Source organism: Podarcis vaucheri (genome assembly GCF_965113315.1).
Source record: "Podarcis vaucheri genome assembly, chromosome: 11".
In the NCBI taxonomy this organism is placed as follows: domain Eukaryota; kingdom Metazoa; phylum Chordata; class Lepidosauria; order Squamata; family Lacertidae; genus Podarcis; species Podarcis vaucheri.
In genome coordinates, this window is record NC_138749.1 from 43,188,497 (window position 1) to 43,210,338 (window position 21,842).

The following is a 21,842-nucleotide window of genomic DNA, read 5'->3' on the forward strand; positions in this document are numbered from 1 at the left end:
GTAGTGTAATCCTAATCATAGCTAGCTTCAAAGTGCCCTGCTTTGAAGAAAAAAAACATGATTGAGCTACTAATGGTTAAAATTGGTGCCGACATAATAGTGCACAGTGGTTAGTTTCTTTTAAAAAAAGGAGGGTGACTTTACATGTGGGAGGATGAGCATGCTAGTCTCTTAATTATTAAGAGATTGCAGTCTTAACATTCCCAATGTGTAATTTGAAACTTAAGCAATTAAAAATTGCATAGAAAGAATCCTTAAAATAAATGCCACTTGAAAAACAACAACTTCAATTAGTAAAGTATAACTGCAGTCCTGTAGACAAGTGGAATGTCATTTTTAGCCATACTGTTTTGTTTTCATTCTTGCATAATTGGTTAGGGGTGCGAGCCAGACATTTTTGATACGAGAAAAAAAATATTTATTTTCTGTGAATCCGCAGGTGCATAAACAAACACTAGCCAAATTATAAAAGCTCTTCCCTGATAAGTAAATTAAATTTCTGCCCCCCCTTCTTTTAACGTAGTTAAGTGGTAAGGATTTGAGTTTCTATAGGATGAGATCTTAACTGTGCAAGACAAGGTGCACTTTCATTTTTATTCCACTATGGCGTGCATTTTCAACATGTATTCTTTTGTTATTAGGAGTGAAACCAAAATCTGGTTGGGCAGTTGATCCCTTTGGACATTCGCCAACCATGGCTTATCTTTTGAAACGCACTGGATTTTCCAATATGCTTATACAGAGAGTTCATTATTCAATTAAAAAGTATCATGCAGCCCAGAAGACACTAGAATTTTTCTGGAGACAGAATTGGGGTATGTATTCCTTTTTTGCATGACCTTATGCCAAGAACTGTCATAGCAACAAATACTTTGAAACTGAAAGGTCTTGCTTTGACCCGGAACATTTAATAGATAATACAGTTTTCTATGTTGCTATCTTCAGAACTAATTTGTAACTTCAAAATGATTTATAGAACTGCATGCAATACACTATTCATCCGATGCACTAGACTTTAGTCTAACGAAAGCTCATACTATAATAAATTTCAGTTTGTAAGGTGCTGCAGGAGTCTTGCTCGGTTTTGCTGAAACACAAAAATATAGCTATTCAGAAATGAAAAGATAGTGGGCTGGTTTGCACATAATGCTAAACCATGGTTTAGCGCTATGTGATGGAGCCTAAGTCTCTTGCAGTCAGGAGACCTTCTGTCATGTTTGCTTTCAGTTTCAAATAACCTTGACTTAGTTCTATGGATAAGTCAGGAATTCTGACTTACAACAGTGGTTGGTTAACATTTAGCACGGGGTAGAGGGAAATATGTGAATCTGCTTCTCTCAGGCATGCTGAGGCGCCACCATTTAGAATTAAACCATGGTTTAGTACAGCGTTCACACTTGCCCAGCGTTAATCTTGCACTGGAATTGTCAAAACAGGTCTTCATAACAGATTTTTTCTTGAAAACTGTGGTGGATAGTAGGTTAAAATATACAATAATTGTAATCAGGTTGGTCAGTGTTCATTGAAGCCATGTCATGGGGAAGGGATCAGCAGTGGAAAATAGGATTATTTTTGACATTTCTTTATACTCCTTTTAGCTATTTCCAGATTGCAGGTCACAAGGATGTTAAGGTGTTAAATGAGTGTTACTTTTACAGAACTCTGAAAATGCTCAGTGACCTTCAAGAAATTGCATGTGGAGCTCACCTATGTCATATCACATAAAGTACTGAAAGCAGCACCTTAAAGTTTGAAAAGCCGGGAGTGACTATGTAATATGGCTATTTAAAGCTCATGCTGGCAAACAAAGAGATTCTTTCTTTGTCCTTAGTGATTGAGGAATAATTGGAGTTTGCTTTGGAAAACTGAAGATGGAAAGTGTTTCAAGCAATTCTTTCTATTTGAGACAGAGGCAAAGGTTATACTTACAGAGGGAAACAAATGTTGGAAAGTGCCTGGGCTAAAGTTGCCATATTTCAAAAAGTAAAAATCAGGGCACCCCAAAGGTTGACTTGTCTAAGATCCAGGACAAAGCGCTGCTTTTCAAAAATTCCTCTGGATGTCAATTCCACCTTTGAAAATCCTGGTAATGTCCAGAAAAATCCGGACATATGGCAGACCTAGCCTGGAAACTATTTGGCACCAGAAAACTGTCTTATTAAACTTAATCCTCCATTGCTGTAGGAAGTTGTCTCAACTATATTTGGCATGTTAAATTTATGCAAGGAAATGTAGTGTCCCGAATTCTTTGTACAGCACACTTGCCAATTTCAAAGTTTGGCATACACAACAAGAACTAATAAGCAAAGCACACAACATATTGTTAAGCAATACTACAAAGAACCCCAAGGCCAATGTACAATATATAATTAAGGGATTTAAAATTATGCAACAAGTGAGATTACGATTGTATCTGTGGCTCAAGAAAGTGTGGTTATGGCTCTAAACAGATTATTTGCCAGTATTCTTGTTTTGTGTTCAGCAGGCAAATTTTTTGACATTGCTTTGAAAAAAATCCATTGAGTAAAACTGGATGGTGGAATTGATCAAAATTTAGTTTACCCTATTTTGGGGGCTGCTTGGTTTCCCTTCCTTCTTTGCCTCTGCAGAGTAGACAGTGCTAACAAAGATAATAAAGGAATTTTATAAAATAAAAATTGAGGAAAGCTTGGAGTAGATGGGTTGGGTCTAAGGATTGGAACCATTCCCCTCCCCCCCCCCCGGGTTAGCTTAAATGCACTGATGAAGATGATCAACTTTCAAAGTCTCCTTTTTAGAAACACAATGTTTGTAAGTCTCTAATGATAGACTGCTTTATTAAGATGGCGTTTCTATGTTTTTGAGCCGGGGCTTAGACCTGTTGCTTCTGAAGCTGTTTCAATCTCTTCCGTATTGAATTTGGCATTTCAGGGTTACCTGGCATTGTATTTCGTTGGGTTTCTCTGCACTATCCTTTACTTAACACTGTTATATTTATCTTTAAGTCACTGAGTTATTGAAATATTTGTGAGCAATAAATCTGGTCACCATGTTAACTCGAATAACAGAAGCTTACTGGATTGAATATACAGTGAATTATTTTTGCTGTGTGGCGAATTATTGGCAGTTTGGGTATCATTGCCAGGTTTGCAAAGCTTACCAGGCCCATAGGTATGGGAGGTAGCTTATGTCATAAGACCATTTATAGCTGCAAAACTTGTTACGGTTGGCTGTGATCCAACAGTCTTCCAAAGGCCTTCCAACTGCAATTTCAGATTATAGAATGGGAAATTATTAAAGTACTAATTCTGTCAGCTGATAAGATGGAATGACAGTTTTTTGGCTCATGATGGGTCCTTCTAAATGGGCGCACTAAATAACAGACCTAGGGAGACATGGCCTAAAGTGACATAGATACCACACATGGACTTCCGTATTACGTCAGTAGACTTGTCAAAAAAAGTACAGGCCAAAGAGCATACCTGGAGCTAATTACTGGTGGAAATGGGATGCAGATGGCGCTGTGGTCTAAACCACTGAGCCTCTTGGGCTTGCCGATCAGAAGGTCAGCGGTTCGAATCCCCGTGGTGGGGTGTGCTCCTGTTGCTCTGTCCTAGCTCCTGCCAACCTAGCAGTTTGAAAGCATGACAGTGCAAGTAGATAAATAGGTACCACTGCAGCGGGAAGGTAAACGGCCTTTCCCTGTGTTCTGGTTTCCGTCACAGTGTTCCGTTGTGCCAGAAGCAGTTTAGTCATGCTGGCCACATCACCCGAAAAGCTGTCTGTGGACAAACGCCGGCTCCCTCGGCCTGAAAGTGAGATGAGCGCCACAATCCCATAGTCGCCCTTTGACTGGACTTAACCATCCAGGGGTTCTTTACCTTTACCATGTTTTACTGGTGGAAATAAAAATTATCTGAAATGTTGTTCTGGTTAGAGAAAAGGCATGTCATGTAATGGGCTTGAATGAGATATGAATGAGAAAGGACAGAGTATTCCTTTTATCTTTATCTTGCCTATTTTAATTCTAGATTTGGGATCTAATACGGATATTCTCTGCCACATGATGCCTTTTTATAGCTATGATATTCCTCACACTTGTGGACCAGATCCTAAAATTTGCTGCCAATTTGATTTTAAGCGCCTTCCTGGAGGAAGAGTCAGTTGTCCCTGGAGAGTTCCTCCTGAAGCCATTCATTCTGGAAACATTCAGCACAGGTAAGTACACAGTGCTGCCCATTAATTTCATGGCCAGTCATATCTTGGAACAATGTCAACCATCTAAATTCAAAGTATGTAGGATGTGGAAATTAAATAATTTTAATATGAATAAAAGTTGGCTTTGTCAAGAGGTATGGGTGATCTTACTGACCCTGCAGGTGGCTTGTCTCATACGGTGCCGATGGCCCTGAATCCCTTGGGATGAAATCTCACTTTGTGCAGGGAGCTGCACCTTGTCTTTGAACAATCATTAATTTGGAATAGGCTTTACAATACAGTCGTACCTTGGAAGTCGAACGGAATACGTTCCAGAAGACTGTTTGACTTCCAAAACATTCAGAAACCAAAGCACAGCTTCTGATTTGCTGCAGGAAGCAGCAGAAGCCCCGTCGGATGTTCGGGTTCCAAAGAACGTTTGCAAACCGCAACACCCACTTCCGGGTTTGCGGCGTTCGGGAGCCAAAACGTTTGACTCGCAAGGTGTTTGGGATCCAAGGTACAACTGTACAGTGGTACCTCAGTCTACGAACAGCCCTGTTTACGAACTACTCAGTTTACGAACTCCGCAAAACCAGAAGTAGTGTCCCGGTTTACCTCGGTCTAAGAACTTTACCTCGGTCTAAGAACGGAAGCCGAACCGTGGAAGGGCACCGGCAGTGGGAGGCCTCATTAGGGAAAGCGTGCCTTGGTTTAATAATGCTTTGGTTTAAGAATGGACTTCCGGAAGTTTGTAAAACTCTATTGCTTTTGATGTCCTTTGATCCTTATTGTTTTCTTCTGAAGTGTTTCATATCTTGTGGCAGTTCTGAAGAATTTGGACATATATACAAAACTAGGAAATGATAATAAACCTAGTTGAGAATTCTTTACTAGCTAAATATTATAAGGACCATTAATGCCCCACATGATCCTGGATGAATACTAATACCAGAGGTCTCTTCCCTCCTCCTATTTTGAAGAGAGACAAGTGATAACAGGAGAGAATCCCCTGCATTGACAACCCCACCCCATCGGTCTTATCTGGCACCCAATTTTATTTCTTTTCTAAGCTGGGTAAATTATCTTTTTGCTTATGCAGATCTCCCTGTGGGCAAACTGAGTTTGTTTTAACTTTACTATTTTTACCCTATGTTTTTGACTAAGTGTGTTTTATGATTGTTGCAACTGTCCTGGGATTTTCTTAAACTAAAGCTCCTGGAAGCATTCCTTGAGCTGAATATCCTTTCTGTTGTACGACAGAAGCTCTCAATTTCTTCAAAGGGTGTTCTCGGTGGACTGGGATGTAGACAGTTTTTATAGTACAGACACCTAAGTCTGCTGTCATCCATCACTGTTTTAAAAAACGAATCCTTTAAAAAAAGAATCTGTTGATTTTAGTGGATGTGGGGGGAAATATGTTACAGTGGCACCTCGGGTTAAGAACTTAATTCGTTCTGGAGGTCCATTCTTAACCTGAGGTACCACTAATGGGGCCACCCGCTGCCGCCGCATGATTTCTGTTCTCATCCTAAAGCAAAGTTCTTAACCCAAGGTACCATTTCTGGGTTAGTGGAGTCTGTAACCTGAAGCGTCTGTAACCCAAGGTATCACTGTACTTATGGACAGTGAACTGCAAAGATTAGATGAACTTGAGAGCAGAGGAAATTACATGGAATTAAATTCCATGTGATTTGCATGGAATTTAAACTATAAAACCTAAATAGGTTGAGAAACAATATTAAATGTTGAAATTTCATTGATATGTGTTTTGTAGATGCATTGATTCTTTTATCATCAAGTTACTCTTAGAAGCATTGTATTTGTCTCCTTGTACTGACTAAACACAAATCATCTAAGGCTGCAGCCTTATATATACTTTGCAATATTGTCACATTGAACTTGGTGGAACTTTGTTTTCAAGAAGCACACATAGGACTGGGTTGCACCAGTTTATTTATTTATTTTGAAGAGTTGTGCTGCAACTTGCAATCATTATTTAAAAAAAATCAGTCCAGCTGCTCTTCCTCGTCACTTCTGATGTCAGAACTGTAGGTCAGAACTATTGGAATCAAATCAACTTGGCTGCCATAACTCTTTTAGAAAACTTTAATTCACCCCATTTGGGTGAAATTTTGCAGACTTAGTAAGAATGAGTATTGTTGCAAAATATCTGTTAATGTTGGTTTATCCACTTATTATATCTTTCCCCCTCAAATTTTATTTTGTCCCCCAAGGGCATGGATGATTTTAGATCAGTACAGAAAGAAATCGAAGCTTTTCCGCACCAAAGTTTTGTTGGCTCCACTGGGAGATGATTTCCGCTACACTGAGAGTTCAGAATGGGATCAGCAGTATCAAAATTATCAGAAGCTTTTTGATTACATGAATTCTCACCCAGAGTTCCATGTTAAGGTAAGGTACAGTCCTATTATAAGTCAGTTGTTAAATGGATTTCATTGCCTTCATGGTTCATTTAAACTTCAGTTTTGCTTCTTTGCTGGTTGGTTATGCATTCTCAGTGATAGAAAGAACTCTAGAATGAATCCAGGTGCAGTAAGCCACCTTGAACACAGAGGAATATACTTCATAGCAAACATATTCCTACACATGTTTTAAGAATATGTGGGTGATATACAACTAAGTCGTATTCAGGTGACTTTACATGCTTCACATGTAAAACGGGGGGGGGGGGGCAGGTGTGTGTGGGGGGGAGTATTTGGCTGTCCCACCCAGCATGGCACTCAGCATGTTTTGACTATACACATTTTTGACTTCAGTGGTGAACCCTGGGACGTAACTCCCATGTAATTTGCTGGCTTACTGTACACATGAACACTGAATTCTTAAGACTCTCTCTATAACTTCTCAAACTTGAAGATTCATGATTTATGTATTCAGAGAAGGTGGGGTGGGGTGGAGAAAGGATGAGGGTAGGTTCCATTCCAGAGCTAACGGAAGCAACGTGAGCTTCAGTACTGAAACAGAACAGCAGATGCCTGCCAAAAACGTCGGTCTCTAAGAACAGAATGTGCTTCGACTGAACGCAGTGTAAAGAACTTATATACCATATTTTAATTTGCTTCAGGCTCAGTTTGGGACTTTGTCAGATTATTTTGAGGCTCTCCGTAAAGCTAGTAATTTGGATGAAAAGAACAGTAATTCAGTGTTTCCTGTTCTGAGTGGCGATTTCTTCACATATGCAGACAGAGATAATCATTACTGGAGTGGATATTTTACTTCACGCCCCTTCTACAAACGCCTAGATAGGATTCTAGAGTCATATTTAAGGTAAGTAGGGTCACTGGCTTTTTTGGGCAGGGGGTTGAATTAGTTTGCACTGCTTCAAACGTGGGGTTACTTCCAGTTGTACTGATCTTGTGCCTGTTTTCCTGAACAATCTATTGTGGGACTAGGTGTGCTGGGTTAGTCCTCTAGCTAAAGGGCCAGATTGACAGGCACGATGGGTCTTGCAACCCTTTTTTTGAAAGGAAGTGCTAGGGTGGTTGGAAAGAAAGCTTGGTGCTTCCATTTGCCTGTGAACACTGGTGTTTGTGTGTTTGGGGAGTTACACATCTCCTGTTTATATCCTGCCATATTTCAGCAAATGTGTTTGATACGTTTTTAGTTTGGCGTTTTCCAGCATTTCCTGTACTTTGAGTTCTTCTTGGGAAAGGAAATTTAGGTGGAGTGGGAAAATGGCACACCACACCAAAGAGGGTTCTTTCAAATAGTTAAAAACAGCTTGTATGAATACTTAGCTCTGTAGTCAACGGTGCTCCCTATTGTGCAAAGATAATTTGATGTTAGAAGCGAGTTAGGTTGCTTTCTTCTTGCTTTACCCCCGAGAGCTAGCTAGGGATTTGTTAGTTTGCATGACATACTACTGATGAAGACGGTATTGAATGGTCAGGTGTGTGTCTTTGTACATACCACTGGGTGCAGTTTAATCCCTTTCCCAAAATGGTCTGCTCTAATGGCTTTTCGTATAGCAGAAAGTAACTTAAGAGAAAGTTAGTGAAGACTTGATCACTTGACAACTTATAAAATGTGCTTGAGGAAAACAGAACCAGAACTTGCAATAGATGCTAGGTGTATTTTAATTAGTTCTAAACATAAACAAGTTTTTATACTTAAGGCTTTGTTAGCCTTGTGTTTCAGACCCTTGAAAGAAAGTAGCTTCTCATTGACCTAATGCTGAAGTGAATAATAGGATGTTGTAAGTCTTGTTCAGTTGTATTATGGAAACCTCTCGGGGAACCTTCATGTTGAAAGGTTGGTATACAAATATTGTAAACATTTTTTTAAAAAATTATCTTTTTTTTTGTTTCAGGGCTGCTGAAATTCTTTACTCCTTGGCTCTGGTACAGTCTAAAAAAACCGAGAAAATGAAAGTATTTCCTTCGGTGGACCACTACAAATTACTAACAGAGGCGAGAAGAAACTTGGGACTTTTTCAACATCATGATGCTATCACAGGAACAGCTAAAGACTGGGTTGTTGTGGATTATGGCACTAGGTAAGTGTCACGCATTTCATACTGCCTCTGGTGTATTTCTTGGCTTGAGGGGAGATCTGATTATTTGGTCTCCTGTTTTGGACAAACTTCTCTTGATTTTATATTTAAGTAAACATATTAATAGCTTTGTGTTAGTCAACACTTAGTAATTGTTGCTTTTTTTGTAGCCCTTTAACATAAAGAATGCTTGAATCCAACCTCCCACAGCTGCAGTATTTATTTTGTTCACAGGCTATTCCATTCGTTAATAAACGTGAAGAAAATTATCACTGATTCTGCTCACGTTCTTATTCTAAAGGACCAAGAAACGTATCGTTACAACCCATCAACCCCATTTCTTACAATGGTGAGTTTATGGCAATAATCCTTATAATCATGAAGAAATTCTTTGCAGGAGGCCACAGTTGTGTTGGTGAATAGGCCAGTCTTGTTTTAGGTTCTTAGCATGAGATGGTTGGCTGCATTATGCACCTCACCTGGCACCTAATACAGCCTGGACAACATTTTTTTGTAATCATACCATAAAGAAAAAGTTTGGGAGAAGGAATGTGCTAAATTTTGCTGGTGAACTTATTAGCCATTTACTTCACGCGGTGTTCAGTGGTGTCCTCTTGATGAAAAGAATGTCAGTGGCATGGGAGAAGGGAGGTAATTTTCAGTGTTCCTTTCAAACCCCCTGAGCAGATTTAGGGGAGTTGCAGGGGGAGGGAAAATTGCTGAAAATGGCATCCCTCCCCATCCTGTTTCATTGACAAATTCATTCTTTGAGTGAGCGGACACTGTTAGATGCCTACATTGTTTACAAGGTACTGTATAATACAATTATACTGGGTGACCAAGTTAAGTTGTAGTACAGTAGTACAGTGAATGTTACACCTAAACTGACTGTGCTTGCAACATGGTAGGTACTGTGACTGGTTATAACAATTGCCAGTTGGCTTCTCAAATAGTTAAATAGTGAACAAAAATGAACCACCACCACCCCCCCCCCAGTTATGGTTATGTTATGGTTATTTCTTATTTGAGTTTAAAATAGCTTGACTGTATGAAACTGTAGCATGAAAGCATGACAAATCACATCTTGTATAATTTGCATGATTAAAGAGTTCCAAATTCCCAGACTGGGGAGCTGAGTTGCCTAGAGCAATCATTTACTTCAACTTGAACTATTTGTGCACTGATACCTACTTCAGGTCCCTTCTTCCAGGTGTCTTCGTCATCTGAGGTTGAGGCAGATAGCGATGGGGAGAGGCTCTCTCAGTGGTGTGTGGCTTGCTACCTGTTAATTCTTGATGAGATCACTTCAGTGCTTCCTTTTATCTGCTTTATCTTGTGGTGGTGGCTTAAACATTTTTTCCGCACCCTTAGAATTTGAGGGCAGTGGACCATCAGTCATGGTAATAAAAAAACGAAAGTATAAAGTGCAGTGCATAAAATTAATTTGCAATGGATTTGAAACACCTGGGTCAGTAAACAAGGATTTTACATGGCACCAGAAGATTTGCAATATTGGGGAGGATGTTCCAAAGGCCCAGGACGTTGCCACTGAAGTAGCCTTCCATATTGACTGATGCCTTCTGAAATAAGGAGGTCCCTGAAGGTCTCAAAGCATAGGAGAATTAGTATGGAAAGAGGCACTCATTCATATATTTGGATCCCAAGCCATTTTATTGGTGGATTTGATTTTATTACTAAATTTTATAAGCCACCCTCAAAACATTTAAAATTAAAGAGGGATCAGTATACTTCCTTAAAAATAAAGTGAATGGGATTCGAATGACTCCATGAGTTCTGTGGCATGGTAGACTCAACTCTGTTCAGCAGCACAGTCCTATCCACTGAGTTCCATGAGACTTGCTGCCAGATAAGTGGGTACAGGGTTGCAGCCTTGGTGAATTTTCAAATAGACTTTTCTTCTTATGCTCTGTGTTGTATCTGCAAGTAACCTCAGCATTTTTCCCATTGGAAGGATGATGCGCAGTCTACACAGGACTCTTTGCCACACAAGACTGTCATAGAACTGAGTAAACAGCCAAGGTAAATGCTTTCTTTCTTAATGCATGAGAATACGCAGAATGTTAAAAGTTCTACTATTGTTTTGATTTTTTAAAAAACTAAACTATTCCGTTTCAGGGAGATATTACAGGACTTGCTAAAATTACAAAATCAAGGTGGTATAGTTGCAGTAAATGAATTTTTAGTTAATGTTTTATCCTTTTTTGTAAATAGAGATGAGGTTTTCTTATTTACAGTGTATACATTTTATGAAATAAAAATAAAGCAAATTTAACCCATAAAAATAGGATAGTTCATGATTTATGAAGAAATTAGAATAGGAAGCTTGGGTGGGAGGAAGAAAAGTTATAGATAACCCCCAAAGCAGTGTCATTTCATTTATGTTTGCATTTTTTGATATGCCAAGTCTAAAGCCATAGTTTGTTTTTTAAAAAGAAATACATTTGAGGATTTAGCAATAGGGCGACATTGAGAAAACAAAGTACCATCTATATCTCATCTCAAAGCTTATGCTTTGCTTGAAAAACTGCTCTAATAACCAGACACTTAAATACATATTTATTTATTTATAGGATTACTTACGTAGCCCTCACCATAACGTCTCATGGCGAGTTACAACAATATAGTCATACAATTTCATATCAGACAAAATCATTAAAATAATGAACCAACACAGTTTAAATAAATAAATAAAGGATGTCAAAGACCAAAGTAAAGAGGTGTGTCTTCAGCATCTGCTGAAAGCTCTACAATGAAGGTGATAGATACACCTCTAGCTAAGAAAGGTAACCATGACAATGCCTTTTTAATCTGCTGTGAAATAGTCACAGAAGCACTGAGCAGTAGGGTTAAGCAAAACATAATTTATTCTCTCTCTCTCTTTTTTTAAAAAAGCTGACACTGCTTATGGTTGGAAATGTCTTAGTATTGCATAGTATCTGTGTACTATACTATACTGTGTACTGTGTATTATACTATTGCATAGTATCTGTGTAGCATAATGTCTTGATATACTTCAGTATTTCTCAATATTGAACAACAATATTGGTAGCAAATAATCTAGGTGAAAGAATTGATTACTGTAGTGTTTCAGAATTTGCAGTTTGATGCTTTTTTTGGGTTGAACTCTAGCTCATTTCAAGAAGAGACACTAGGAATACCTCTTTATTAATATTATAGGTATCTTATCTAGTTCAGAAATGTGGTGTTTTAAATTAGTATGTTGTGTGCAAGTTTGTACAGAAGTGAATAACACTGAAACTTTGTAATTGCCTAGTTGTCTGTGGTAATAGTTACAGCAGATACCTCCGTTGCTGTCATAAGGGCCCGTAGTACTGGGATTGCAGCCGTAGGGGTAGCCCTCATAGTACTGCCCTGTGTTCAGCAAAGCAGGGCTATGAAACCTGTGGTCATGACCCCTTTCTCTTTTCTACCCTGAGGAATTGGAAGGAAATGGAATCGGAAGTGGTGTTTGTGCAGCTTCTAACAATAATACCAATAGTTTGCAAACAGTGTCATGGAGACTCTGAATTGCTCTTTTCTAGACTATGGAAGTTCTTCACATGCTTTGTTTTGCCATGAGATCAGCATTTTTGATAGTCTCATTCGGTATGGCAGCCGTAACCAATAATACTTGAGTGGGGGAGAAGAGGCAATGAGTGGTCTAGCCCAAGTACGGCTTAAGTATTTATTGCTCAGCAATAAATACTTTGAGGCTCAGCAAAGATTGTACAGCCGCCTTACCTTCAGCTTACGAACATCCGAAGTAATTTTTGATAGGTCTCAAGAGGGTTGCATGCCAACTTTATGCACTCCAGATATTTGAAGCACAACCCCATTAGTCCTAAATAGGATGGCTGGAGCCAAAGGGAGTTGTATCCAAACCATCAGGAGGGCCCTACGTTGAGGCTGATGTAGAGCATTTCAGAAGGTTATGGGTTGTCACCATAGAACGTCTGGTTAGTTTGCAAAGGTTGCAATTTAGGTGTTGCCTGTCTTGCAGAATTGTTTGTATAAACATCAGAACTGTCTTCTTGGATATAATGTTGATGAGGAGGCTATGGGTGGTGTTAAAAATGCATGTACAGTGGTACCTCTGGATACGAACAGGATCCGTTCTGGAGCCCCGTTCGCATCCTGAAGTAAACGCAACCCGTGTGCGCGAGTCGCGATTCGCCACTTTCGCGCATGCACGTGACGTCATTTTGACCGTCTGCGTATGCACGAGCGGTGAAACCTGGAAGAAATATGTTCCGTTACTTCCGGGTCGCCATGGAGCGCAACCCGAAAGCGCTCAACCTGAAGAAACTTCAACCCGAGGTATGACTGTAAACTTAATTGTGGAACAGACAATGCAGTTACAGTGGTATCTCGGGTTAAGTACTTAATTCGTTCCGGAGGTCCATTCTTAACCTGAAACGGTTCTTAACCTGAAGCACCACTTTAGCTAATGGGGCCACCTGCTGCCGCCGCGCCGCCAGAGCACGATTTCTGTTCTCACCTTGAAGCAAAGTTCTTAACCTGAAGCACTATTTCTGGGTTAGCGGAGTCTGTAACCTGAAGCGTATGTAACCTTAAGCGTATGTAACCCGAGGTCCCACTGTATATCTTTCTTTGCATACCTGTGCTAGATAAAAACCCATGGTCTGATTACCTGGTGTAGGTACTAGGTGATTATCCAGTGCCACAAGTGCATTCAGCAGGGCTTTCTTTATCTGCAGCCGTGGGTCTTTCAACTCAACCTTCGGAGCTGTCATGGGCCACAGCCAGGACAAGGGTAGGCATGGCAGGATCTGTCAGAGGACAAGAGCCTCAATTGGGGGTGGGGAAGTTTCCAGTAGTGATGGAGAAGAGGGTCGTGTGGCACTGCTGCTGAATTCTTCTGTAAGGGAGCAGGAGTCTGTTGGGTCAGTTCCTATTCAGTCTCCTGAGCACAAAGTTTCCAGGGTAGCCAAGGAGGCAGGTAGCCATTCGGCCAAGCCAGCTGAGTAAGAGGTAGGGGGTTGGACTTTGTACCCATCACAAAAGACATGCCACCATCTGAACAGACTCAGCAGCTCCTCTTTTAGGAGTGCTCCCTTGCAAGCACAGTCTTTTCACTAGGGATGAGATCCACATAACCGACCGGTCCTGTGATGGTGCCTGCTTATGTCTAGCCATGATCCTAGAACTCTCATGAACGATGTATTCTGTACTTGAGCTGATACTGAGACTGTCTGCTGAATTATCAATAAATCCTTTGGGATTTCCTGAGCTGAAAGTCCTCTGAGTCTCTAGTCTGAGAGTGGGAGCCAGGGCAAGACCAAATTTTGGGGCTGCAGGGGAAAGAAGTCCCATTAGGTGAGTGGATATTAATTCCACAAGTGGGAAACACCTTTGAATGTCACCTATTGATTCTTCTACCACAATTGTAATATTTGCGGAAATCCTTGATACATTTGAAGAAAAGTGCTTAGGACATTTTAAAAAGACGTTGGAAAATATAGGCTTCAAGATTCTGTAAAGGTTTGGCTTAAAATTTGGTACATGTTTCTGACTTCTTAAGAAGGGTAAAATTTACTGCAGTGTACTATAGAAATATAAAAAGTTATATTAAGTTAACTTTTACCCAGAGTACACCCATTGAAATTAATGACCATGACTAACTTAGGTCCATTAATTTCAGTGGGTGTAGACTGGATTGTATTCAACTAACTTTTACTCAGTGTGCTGAAAGTACTTCCAATATCATTTTTCACCATTTCTTACAATGGTCTTTTAAGCTTGCACAACTTTATTATTCCGTACTAAAAACTTGAGCTTGAAATCAAGAACCTTCATTTCATAATTTATGCTCTTGGCCACTGTACTACAATAAATAAATGCAGCAAAGGTCCAAAAGTCTAGAAATTGTCATAACTCGTCAGGAGAGAGCAGGCAGAGGTCTGTGCTATCTTTAATTTTAATCAGATTTCTTCTAGTGCCTCTCTTTGCTTTACCCCTTCCAGACTTGTGTGTAGTCAGATACTGTTTGTAGGCTTTTTGTTGTGATTTTTCAGGAAATATTTTTACTGTTGAATTCAGCTGATAAATAAATCTTTTTCAGGCTCATGCTTGTTTATTTAGCTGATATTTATACATGGTGGTTGTGGTAGATGACATACAGCTTGTGACATAATCAGTTTCTTACAGGTTACCTATAGATCTTGCCATTTTGGGGTGTGTGTTCTGCCTCTTCAGGTTGCAAGAGAGTCCTTACATAACTTTGAAAATCAACCGGACTTTAATGTATTGCCATTTGCTGCTATTAGTAGTTTTCCCCCCCCCCATAGGTTATCACCCAAGCTGTGATATGATATCTAACCTACGTACTTTGTGTAGTCACATTGAAATCGGTATAGTTAAATGAACTGATTTCATTGGGTTTGCTCGGAGTCCTCACCTTGTGTTTTATGGCATTAGGTCAGCAGCAAGACAATATACTAGTTTAACAGAACCACCTGTGCTATGAAAAATACTATGCTTTATTTTATACTGCCTAGTAAGAAAAATAGTTGAAAGAATAGGGACAGCAGCATATGTTCACCAACCATGAGTGTTTGTGCAGTATTAGAAACAGAGATATGAAAGCTAGGAGCTAAATGGCTCCTTAAATCTAGGTTATGGGTACAACAACAGAATGTCCAGGTGCATTTTTTTTTTAATAACAAGAATACAAAGCTGAAAATGAATGAATTGCTGCTAAAATATTACAATCATTTTTCACATGGTCTAGTCCTTCCCCTGCCCACCCCTCTAATATTCTTAAGAGGGTCTCTTCCCCAGTCTTCAGAGAGCAGCTGGAAGTGGGGAGGCAGAAAAAGGCCCACTTTTCCTTCCACTCTGCAATTTTAATCTGAATTAGTCGCAGTACTGCACCCAGAACTCAAAAACTGCTCACCCTAATGAAGTTCCCTGTTGCAAAATGCGCCTAGAACAATGGGAGTTTCGAACACGTACGTGTGTGTGTGTGTACCTGAGAGAAGTGAGTGATGAAGTCAGTTCAGGAACATGTTGAGAGTGTGGGGGGTCACAAAATCAGTTTGTGGCTACATAGAGGAAAACAAAAACCCAGTGACTTCAGAATTTAGGGATCTGATCAGAACAGAGTTGCTCTTAAGATTGTTAGCAGGGAGGGGAGGATGTTTGAGAAAAATGAGAGCAACAAAGGAAAAGGTGAATTTAACAGGATTGGGGTCTAGAGCGCTGGCGCCACGGACTCATAATTGCTTGTTCTGTCTCTGTCTCAGTGACTCAGTTGGTAGTTGAGAGATTAAATTGAGCTGAAAGTATTTATTGCTTGTGAGTGTAGTGGTAAGGTTGGACACCAAATCTTATTTAGAATAGTTATGAGCAGTAAATACAAACAGATGTAAAAAAATAAAGGTAACCTTTGCCTAATTAAAATTTGTTTGAAGAAACAAACTTAAATAAAACTATTGAAGTGTACCTACGCTGTGCAATATTGTCACCTTTAAATGGATGCTTTCATTTAAATAATTATTGTGATTGCTTCATATAATGGAGCGGCATTTTTAGTGCTGCTACATTTTCCCTTGTAAAATCCACCAGAGCATGTAGCATTATGGTATAAATTTTTCTGTGGAGTTAAAAAAATTGGCAGATTTGCATGCACTTTTGTCATCAATGGATACAGCACTATGGATCTTGAAGTATTTGTGGAACTGGCAGAGATGCAGGATGGCTTTTGGAGTAAGTTATGAAGTAGATGTGAATTTAGAGTTTTGAGTGCAAAGTGCTTCTGCTTCTACTGGGATTATAGAAAATGGTTGGACATAAAGGATTAAATTGAGAATGTTTTTTTTAAATATAAAAGTATATACTGCTATATCATAAAACATGAAGATGGTATGCACAGGAATATAAAGTGATTGATGAGATATATGAAATATTTAAATGGTTTGTCTTGGCAATTTAGCCCACTGTTTATTAAAACCATCCCAAAGTAGGGCAAGAATAAATAACATAAACCAGGCATAGGCAAACTCTGCCCTCCAGATGTTTTGAAACTACAATTCCCATCATTCCTGCCCACTGGTCCTGTTAGCTAGGGATGATGGGAGTTGTAGTCTCAAAACATCTGGAGGGCCAAGTTTGTCTATGCCTGACATAAACCCATAATCACATATCACATACCAGTGATTCCAGCAGGGACAAGCTGCCTACCCCCACAACCAGTTCTGCCCAAAGCCTGAGTGGATAAAAATGGTTTTTAACTGGCACCAAAAACCCATCAGGGTTGACGCCTGCCAGATCTGTGAGGAGAGAACATTCCCCCAAAAGGTGCTGAGAACACACACTCACACTCTTAGTTCATAATGCAAATTTAGCATCATTAAGAGGGCATACTCACCTGATTGTCATTTTCAGGAAATCTTATATGGGAGCAGGTAAAGGTAAAGGGACCCCTGACCATTAGGTCCAGTCGCAGACGACTCTGGGGTTGCGGCGCTCATTTCGCTTTACTGGCCGAGGGAGCCGACATTGGTCTGCAGACAGTTTTTCCAGATCATGTGGCCAGCATGACTAAGCCGCTTCTGGCGAACCAGAGCAGTGCACGGAAATGCCATTTACCTTCCCGCTGGAGCGGTACCTATTTATCTACTTGCATTTTGAGGTGCTTTCGAACTGCTAGGTTGGCAGGAGCAGGGACCGAGCAACGGGAGCTCACCCCGTCGCAGGGATTTGAACCACTGACCTTCTGATCAGCAAGCCCTAGGTTCTGTGGTTTAGACCACAGCGCCACCCACGTCTCTTATATGGGAGCAGACAGCCCATCAAATATTTAGATCCTATGCCATTTAGGACTTAAATTCATATATTATATGAATGTAAGTAGTATATGAATATTGGTTATAATATTGCTGTCAATACTCAAAAGCCCAATCTCATCATCTGAATTGTGTATCATATTTGTAATGTGATTGGGCAAAATAGTGTGGGGTGTGCATATGAAAGCCTTTAAGGCCTCGGATCAGTTCCATGAAGGAGTGTTGTCATGGCGGTTCTTTTTTTGGCCATTAGTCTCTTGTTTTGCATACATGTTGATGTAAGGAAATACATGTAGTAGAAAGCCATTTCCGCCTCCAAGGAGATGGGGTTGCGGGCTTGCTCCACCCCACTCCCGCGCGGGGGCTGGCTTTTCCCCCGCGCGAGAACAGGGAATCCCCGGGCGTGTCACTGAACCGGCCAGCCTAATTGGCTGGCCGGGGAGGCGGGACCTGGCCTATTTAAGGCCAGGCACGCCCGGGGATCGCCCTCTTTCTCGAGTGGCGGTTAGGCATTGGCAGGGGGAAATGATACGCAAATGAGAGGGGGGGAAGGAAGCGCCATCACCTTCCCCCAAATAAAGGGGTAGTCCGGTAGAGGACTCTGGGGGGCGTTGCCTTGTCCGAGACCTACGGAGGTAAGGGCCGCCGGCACGCCCCCAAGCGGTGACACCCGTGGGATCCTAGTGGGCGTACTCCAACAGGACCCCCCACGGTTTGTGGACAACCCTCCCGGTCACCATGCCGGGTAGTCGATAGGAGCCAATGCCTAAAGCCAATACCTTTCAATTCTGTAATCAATAAAGTTGTGGCCTTTTTATGCCCATTAACCTAAAATATCGTGTCCCGTGTCTTCATTTCACATTGGGGGGGGGGGAGTATTGCCACGCAACAGATTTTGTAATGTTGCTTCATTTTCCCTTGTACAATTTGCTTGAGAAACCTGCTCAAGTTTGGACTTTATTCTTTCTTTCTCTGTGGGCATCATTTTCGAGTTTAAATACATCAGCTCTTATTCAGCTCTTTTTTCTACTTTTGGCAGAGATATTAAAAACATTTATATTGATGGCTTTTGACTTATATGCTGAGGCTTTGAAAGATGAGATTTTGGGTGTGAGGTTGCATATTACCTTACATTAATATTCATGGTCACCTAACAGTAGAGCATCTTTGCTTTCTCAGAAGCAGACATTTGCCTTTTTCTCAACCTTGCACTTTATTTCTATATCTTGTGGCCACTGAAGAAATAATAATAATAATTACTGCTGCTACTACTATTAGAATCATCATCACAATAAACTATTTGGCTGTTGCATAATCAAAACACTGGAAGATATAGTACTATATCATTGAAGGGGTTTCATTAAATTTTCCTGCTTCAGAGCAGATTTGATGAAATTTAATCCTAGTTGCAATTTATATGATGCCATGTCCGGGCATATGTTTATGTATGAATTCTGCTTGAAAGTATCTCTGGCACTAATAGAGGTAAGTGTTTTTCTTGAAAAAGGTTAAGAGCAGCAGGTGGTGGCGTCTGTCTCTGGAAAATGTTCTTCGGGAATCTTTTTGATAACATCTGTTCTGTTACTATTGTGTGTGGGCAATCAGATCTTGATGACCTCATAATTTGCTATTTGCTTGTACTGCTAATGTCCCTAGGACTTCATAAGGGGCATTTTCTTGTTCGTGAAATCTCTAATGGTGGCTACCATCAGTTTTAGTGCATGAGCCCAAAGCTCAGGTACCTTCCAGAATAGAGTTATTTCCGTGGAATGTGGCAGTTAAGAGTCAGACAAAACTTAGTGGTGTGAGGAGAAATTGGCATTTTGGAGAGCACTTTAATGATGGACTAGGCCAAGCCTCACTACTGAATCTGGGGTAAAATGTTCTGACTGGAAATTTTTTTCTTCAGGGTCTTTCTGGCTGATGGAAACAGGAGAGCAATTTTAAATTTTTGAAGGAAGAAATCAATTCCAGCAATAGACCCTGAGGCAGTGCCACAAAGAAGTGCTCTGAATGGTGAGAGCAGCACAGCTGCCTATTGCCTCTGAAACAGAGGTAGATGTTCAGTTTCTCCGAGTTCTTGTCTTAAGTCCAGTTTTAACGGGACCTTTTTAGATGGTACGAAAAGCCTCCTTCAGTAAACCTGCCTCCATGCTTGGTTTTTTTTTGTGGGTGGGTTACATCTAGCATTTGTCTTTCCACATGGGTGGATGTTGTGCTGTGCCACATAGTATGAGTGAAGTAGAGTCTTTTGTGAGTGTGGTGTCTTGATTTTTATTGTAGATTTCTATCTTGTTACAGGTGACATGATGTTTTAAGTGATGGACCTGATGCAAAGCTTTAAAAATAGCATCGCAGAGCTGTATTAGTCATAAATGTAAAACACACAATTGTGTACCTGAAATTGACAGGATGCGCCCTGTTGTTTGCATGGTGTTTTCATTTCCCAAATTGCGGGCTTGACCAAAATCACAATATAGGTTTTCTCTTCTTATTGGACTCCTAATTTCCTCTTTCACCTTCCCTTCTGTTTGTTCCCCAGTTACATTTTAATACATGGTTGAGTTTGGTTGACCTCAACTTTTGGGGGTTCTAGGTACATTTATCATTAAATTATTCTCTGACCTTCCCCCACCAGAGAGTGGCTTTGGATAATATCTCTGCATTGCAACTTCCTGTTCATATGCATCTTTGTTTTTAATCTGACATAGGACTTCCACATCTGCACTGCTTGGAGATTCAAGGACAGTTTCAAGCAGCAGTTATTTTTAAATTGCTGTTCAGATGAGGTGGAAACAAGAAGAAGTTGTCACTTGGTTTTCCTTTTGTATCACTATCTCTTAAAGACACTATGCTGAAGAAGATAGGTAGACAGACAGACAGACAGACAGACAGACAGAATTAAGTTCTTATATGGCCTGAATTTCTGTTGTGAAATTATTCTCAGTAGTGGCACCTTCCCTGTGGAATGCCCTCCCTTCAGATGTCAAGGAAATAAGCAACTATCTGACTTTTAGAAGACATCTGAAGGCAGCCCTGTATAGGGAGGTTTATAAGGATTGATGTTTTTATTATGTTTTAGATAAGTTGATGTTGTAAGATGCCTAGAAACCAGCCAGAAGGGTGGGGTAAAAATAAAATTATTATTATTATTATTATTATTATTATTATTATTATTATTATTATTATTCACAGGCATTAAAATTCAGAACTTTGAGGTAGGGATCTGTTCTCCCATTCCTTGGAAAGCACCATGTACATAGATGACACCACATAATTAATAATAATATATCTCAGAATCAAGCATCTACATAGTCTATGCAAGCCTCGACTGGCTATGTTTATGAAGGACATTGAATTTACACTACATAAAAATAATATGCAAAAAAGCCCCAACACATTTCCTGTCATTTTTTTTCCATAGAAAATTTTATGTCATAATTTTTAATATTTGTGTCTTAGATTGAACTGTTGAAGTGCAAGCGGTGTGTCTCATAATTTGTTGCAGCTCATGTAAAGTTAGAGACAACTGTAGTTCTACATTTGAATGAGTAAGATATGTTCTCTTGTACAGAGAACAGAATAAATCTTGAGAAGGCTTAAGGCATGCTGGTACTTCCTAGTGGTGAGATGAAAAACTGGGTGGTGCATATATATAACCACGTCGTCGTGATGAGTTTCACTAGTACAGGCACCCCCCCACTTACGTGGGGGTTACCTTGCAGGCCCGCGTGTGCATAAGTGAAGTTGTGTGACGTGGGGAGCACCCTTTAAATGCCATCTCTGCCACTCTCCTCAATCCATACGGGGGGGGGGGAATGCTTTATCCAAAAATATCCACAACTAGAATTGTGGAGCTGGCAGGAGGGATGTGTGGGAAAGTGGTGGCAGCGGCGGCTGCGCTACCACACACATCAACTGTTAGGCGGGGAGGCTGAGCAGCATAAACCAAGTCCAGTCTCTTCAGGGCTTCCTCCACCTCCACTGATACCCTCTTCCGGCTCTGGGGCTAGTCTTTTCGTGAGCCACAAGAACTCCTTTCTGGTTTGAATCGAATTATTTATTTCCCGTCACTGCATGTATACGCGGTCACATGTGAGTTGCATGTCTCTTAGATGCCAGTGAACATGGGGAGTAACTCAAACAAGGGTTATCTGGATGTTTAGCAGTATAAATACTCGTCTTTGCCATTGTTCTCAGGTTAATTTTGGATGAATTTTATTGGGAAAGGGTGATTCAGTTGATTTTAACTTTTTGGATTCTTTAAATATCAACCTTTTAAACAGAGGTCATGTCAGTATATTCACATTGACCAGTGCAGC

General features: G+C 40.3%; 1 protein-coding gene across 1 annotated transcript in view; it reads left to right on the plus strand.

Annotated features, from left to right (window-relative positions):
* The window catches only part of MAN2A1 (mannosidase alpha class 2A member 1), a 56,297-nt gene that overhangs the window by 20,342 nt on the left and 14,113 nt on the right, over positions 1-21,842 (plus strand). Inside the window, exons 6-12 of the mRNA XM_082191413.1 lie at positions 642-815; positions 4,011-4,197; positions 6,414-6,591; positions 7,265-7,467; positions 8,510-8,695; positions 8,927-9,041; positions 10,665-10,732. Of these exons, the coding sequence (XP_082047539.1) occupies positions 642-815; positions 4,011-4,197; positions 6,414-6,591; positions 7,265-7,467; positions 8,510-8,695; positions 8,927-9,041; positions 10,665-10,732 (1,111 nt within the window). The remainder of the gene's footprint in view (positions 1-641; positions 816-4,010; positions 4,198-6,413; positions 6,592-7,264; positions 7,468-8,509; positions 8,696-8,926; positions 9,042-10,664; positions 10,733-21,842) is intronic.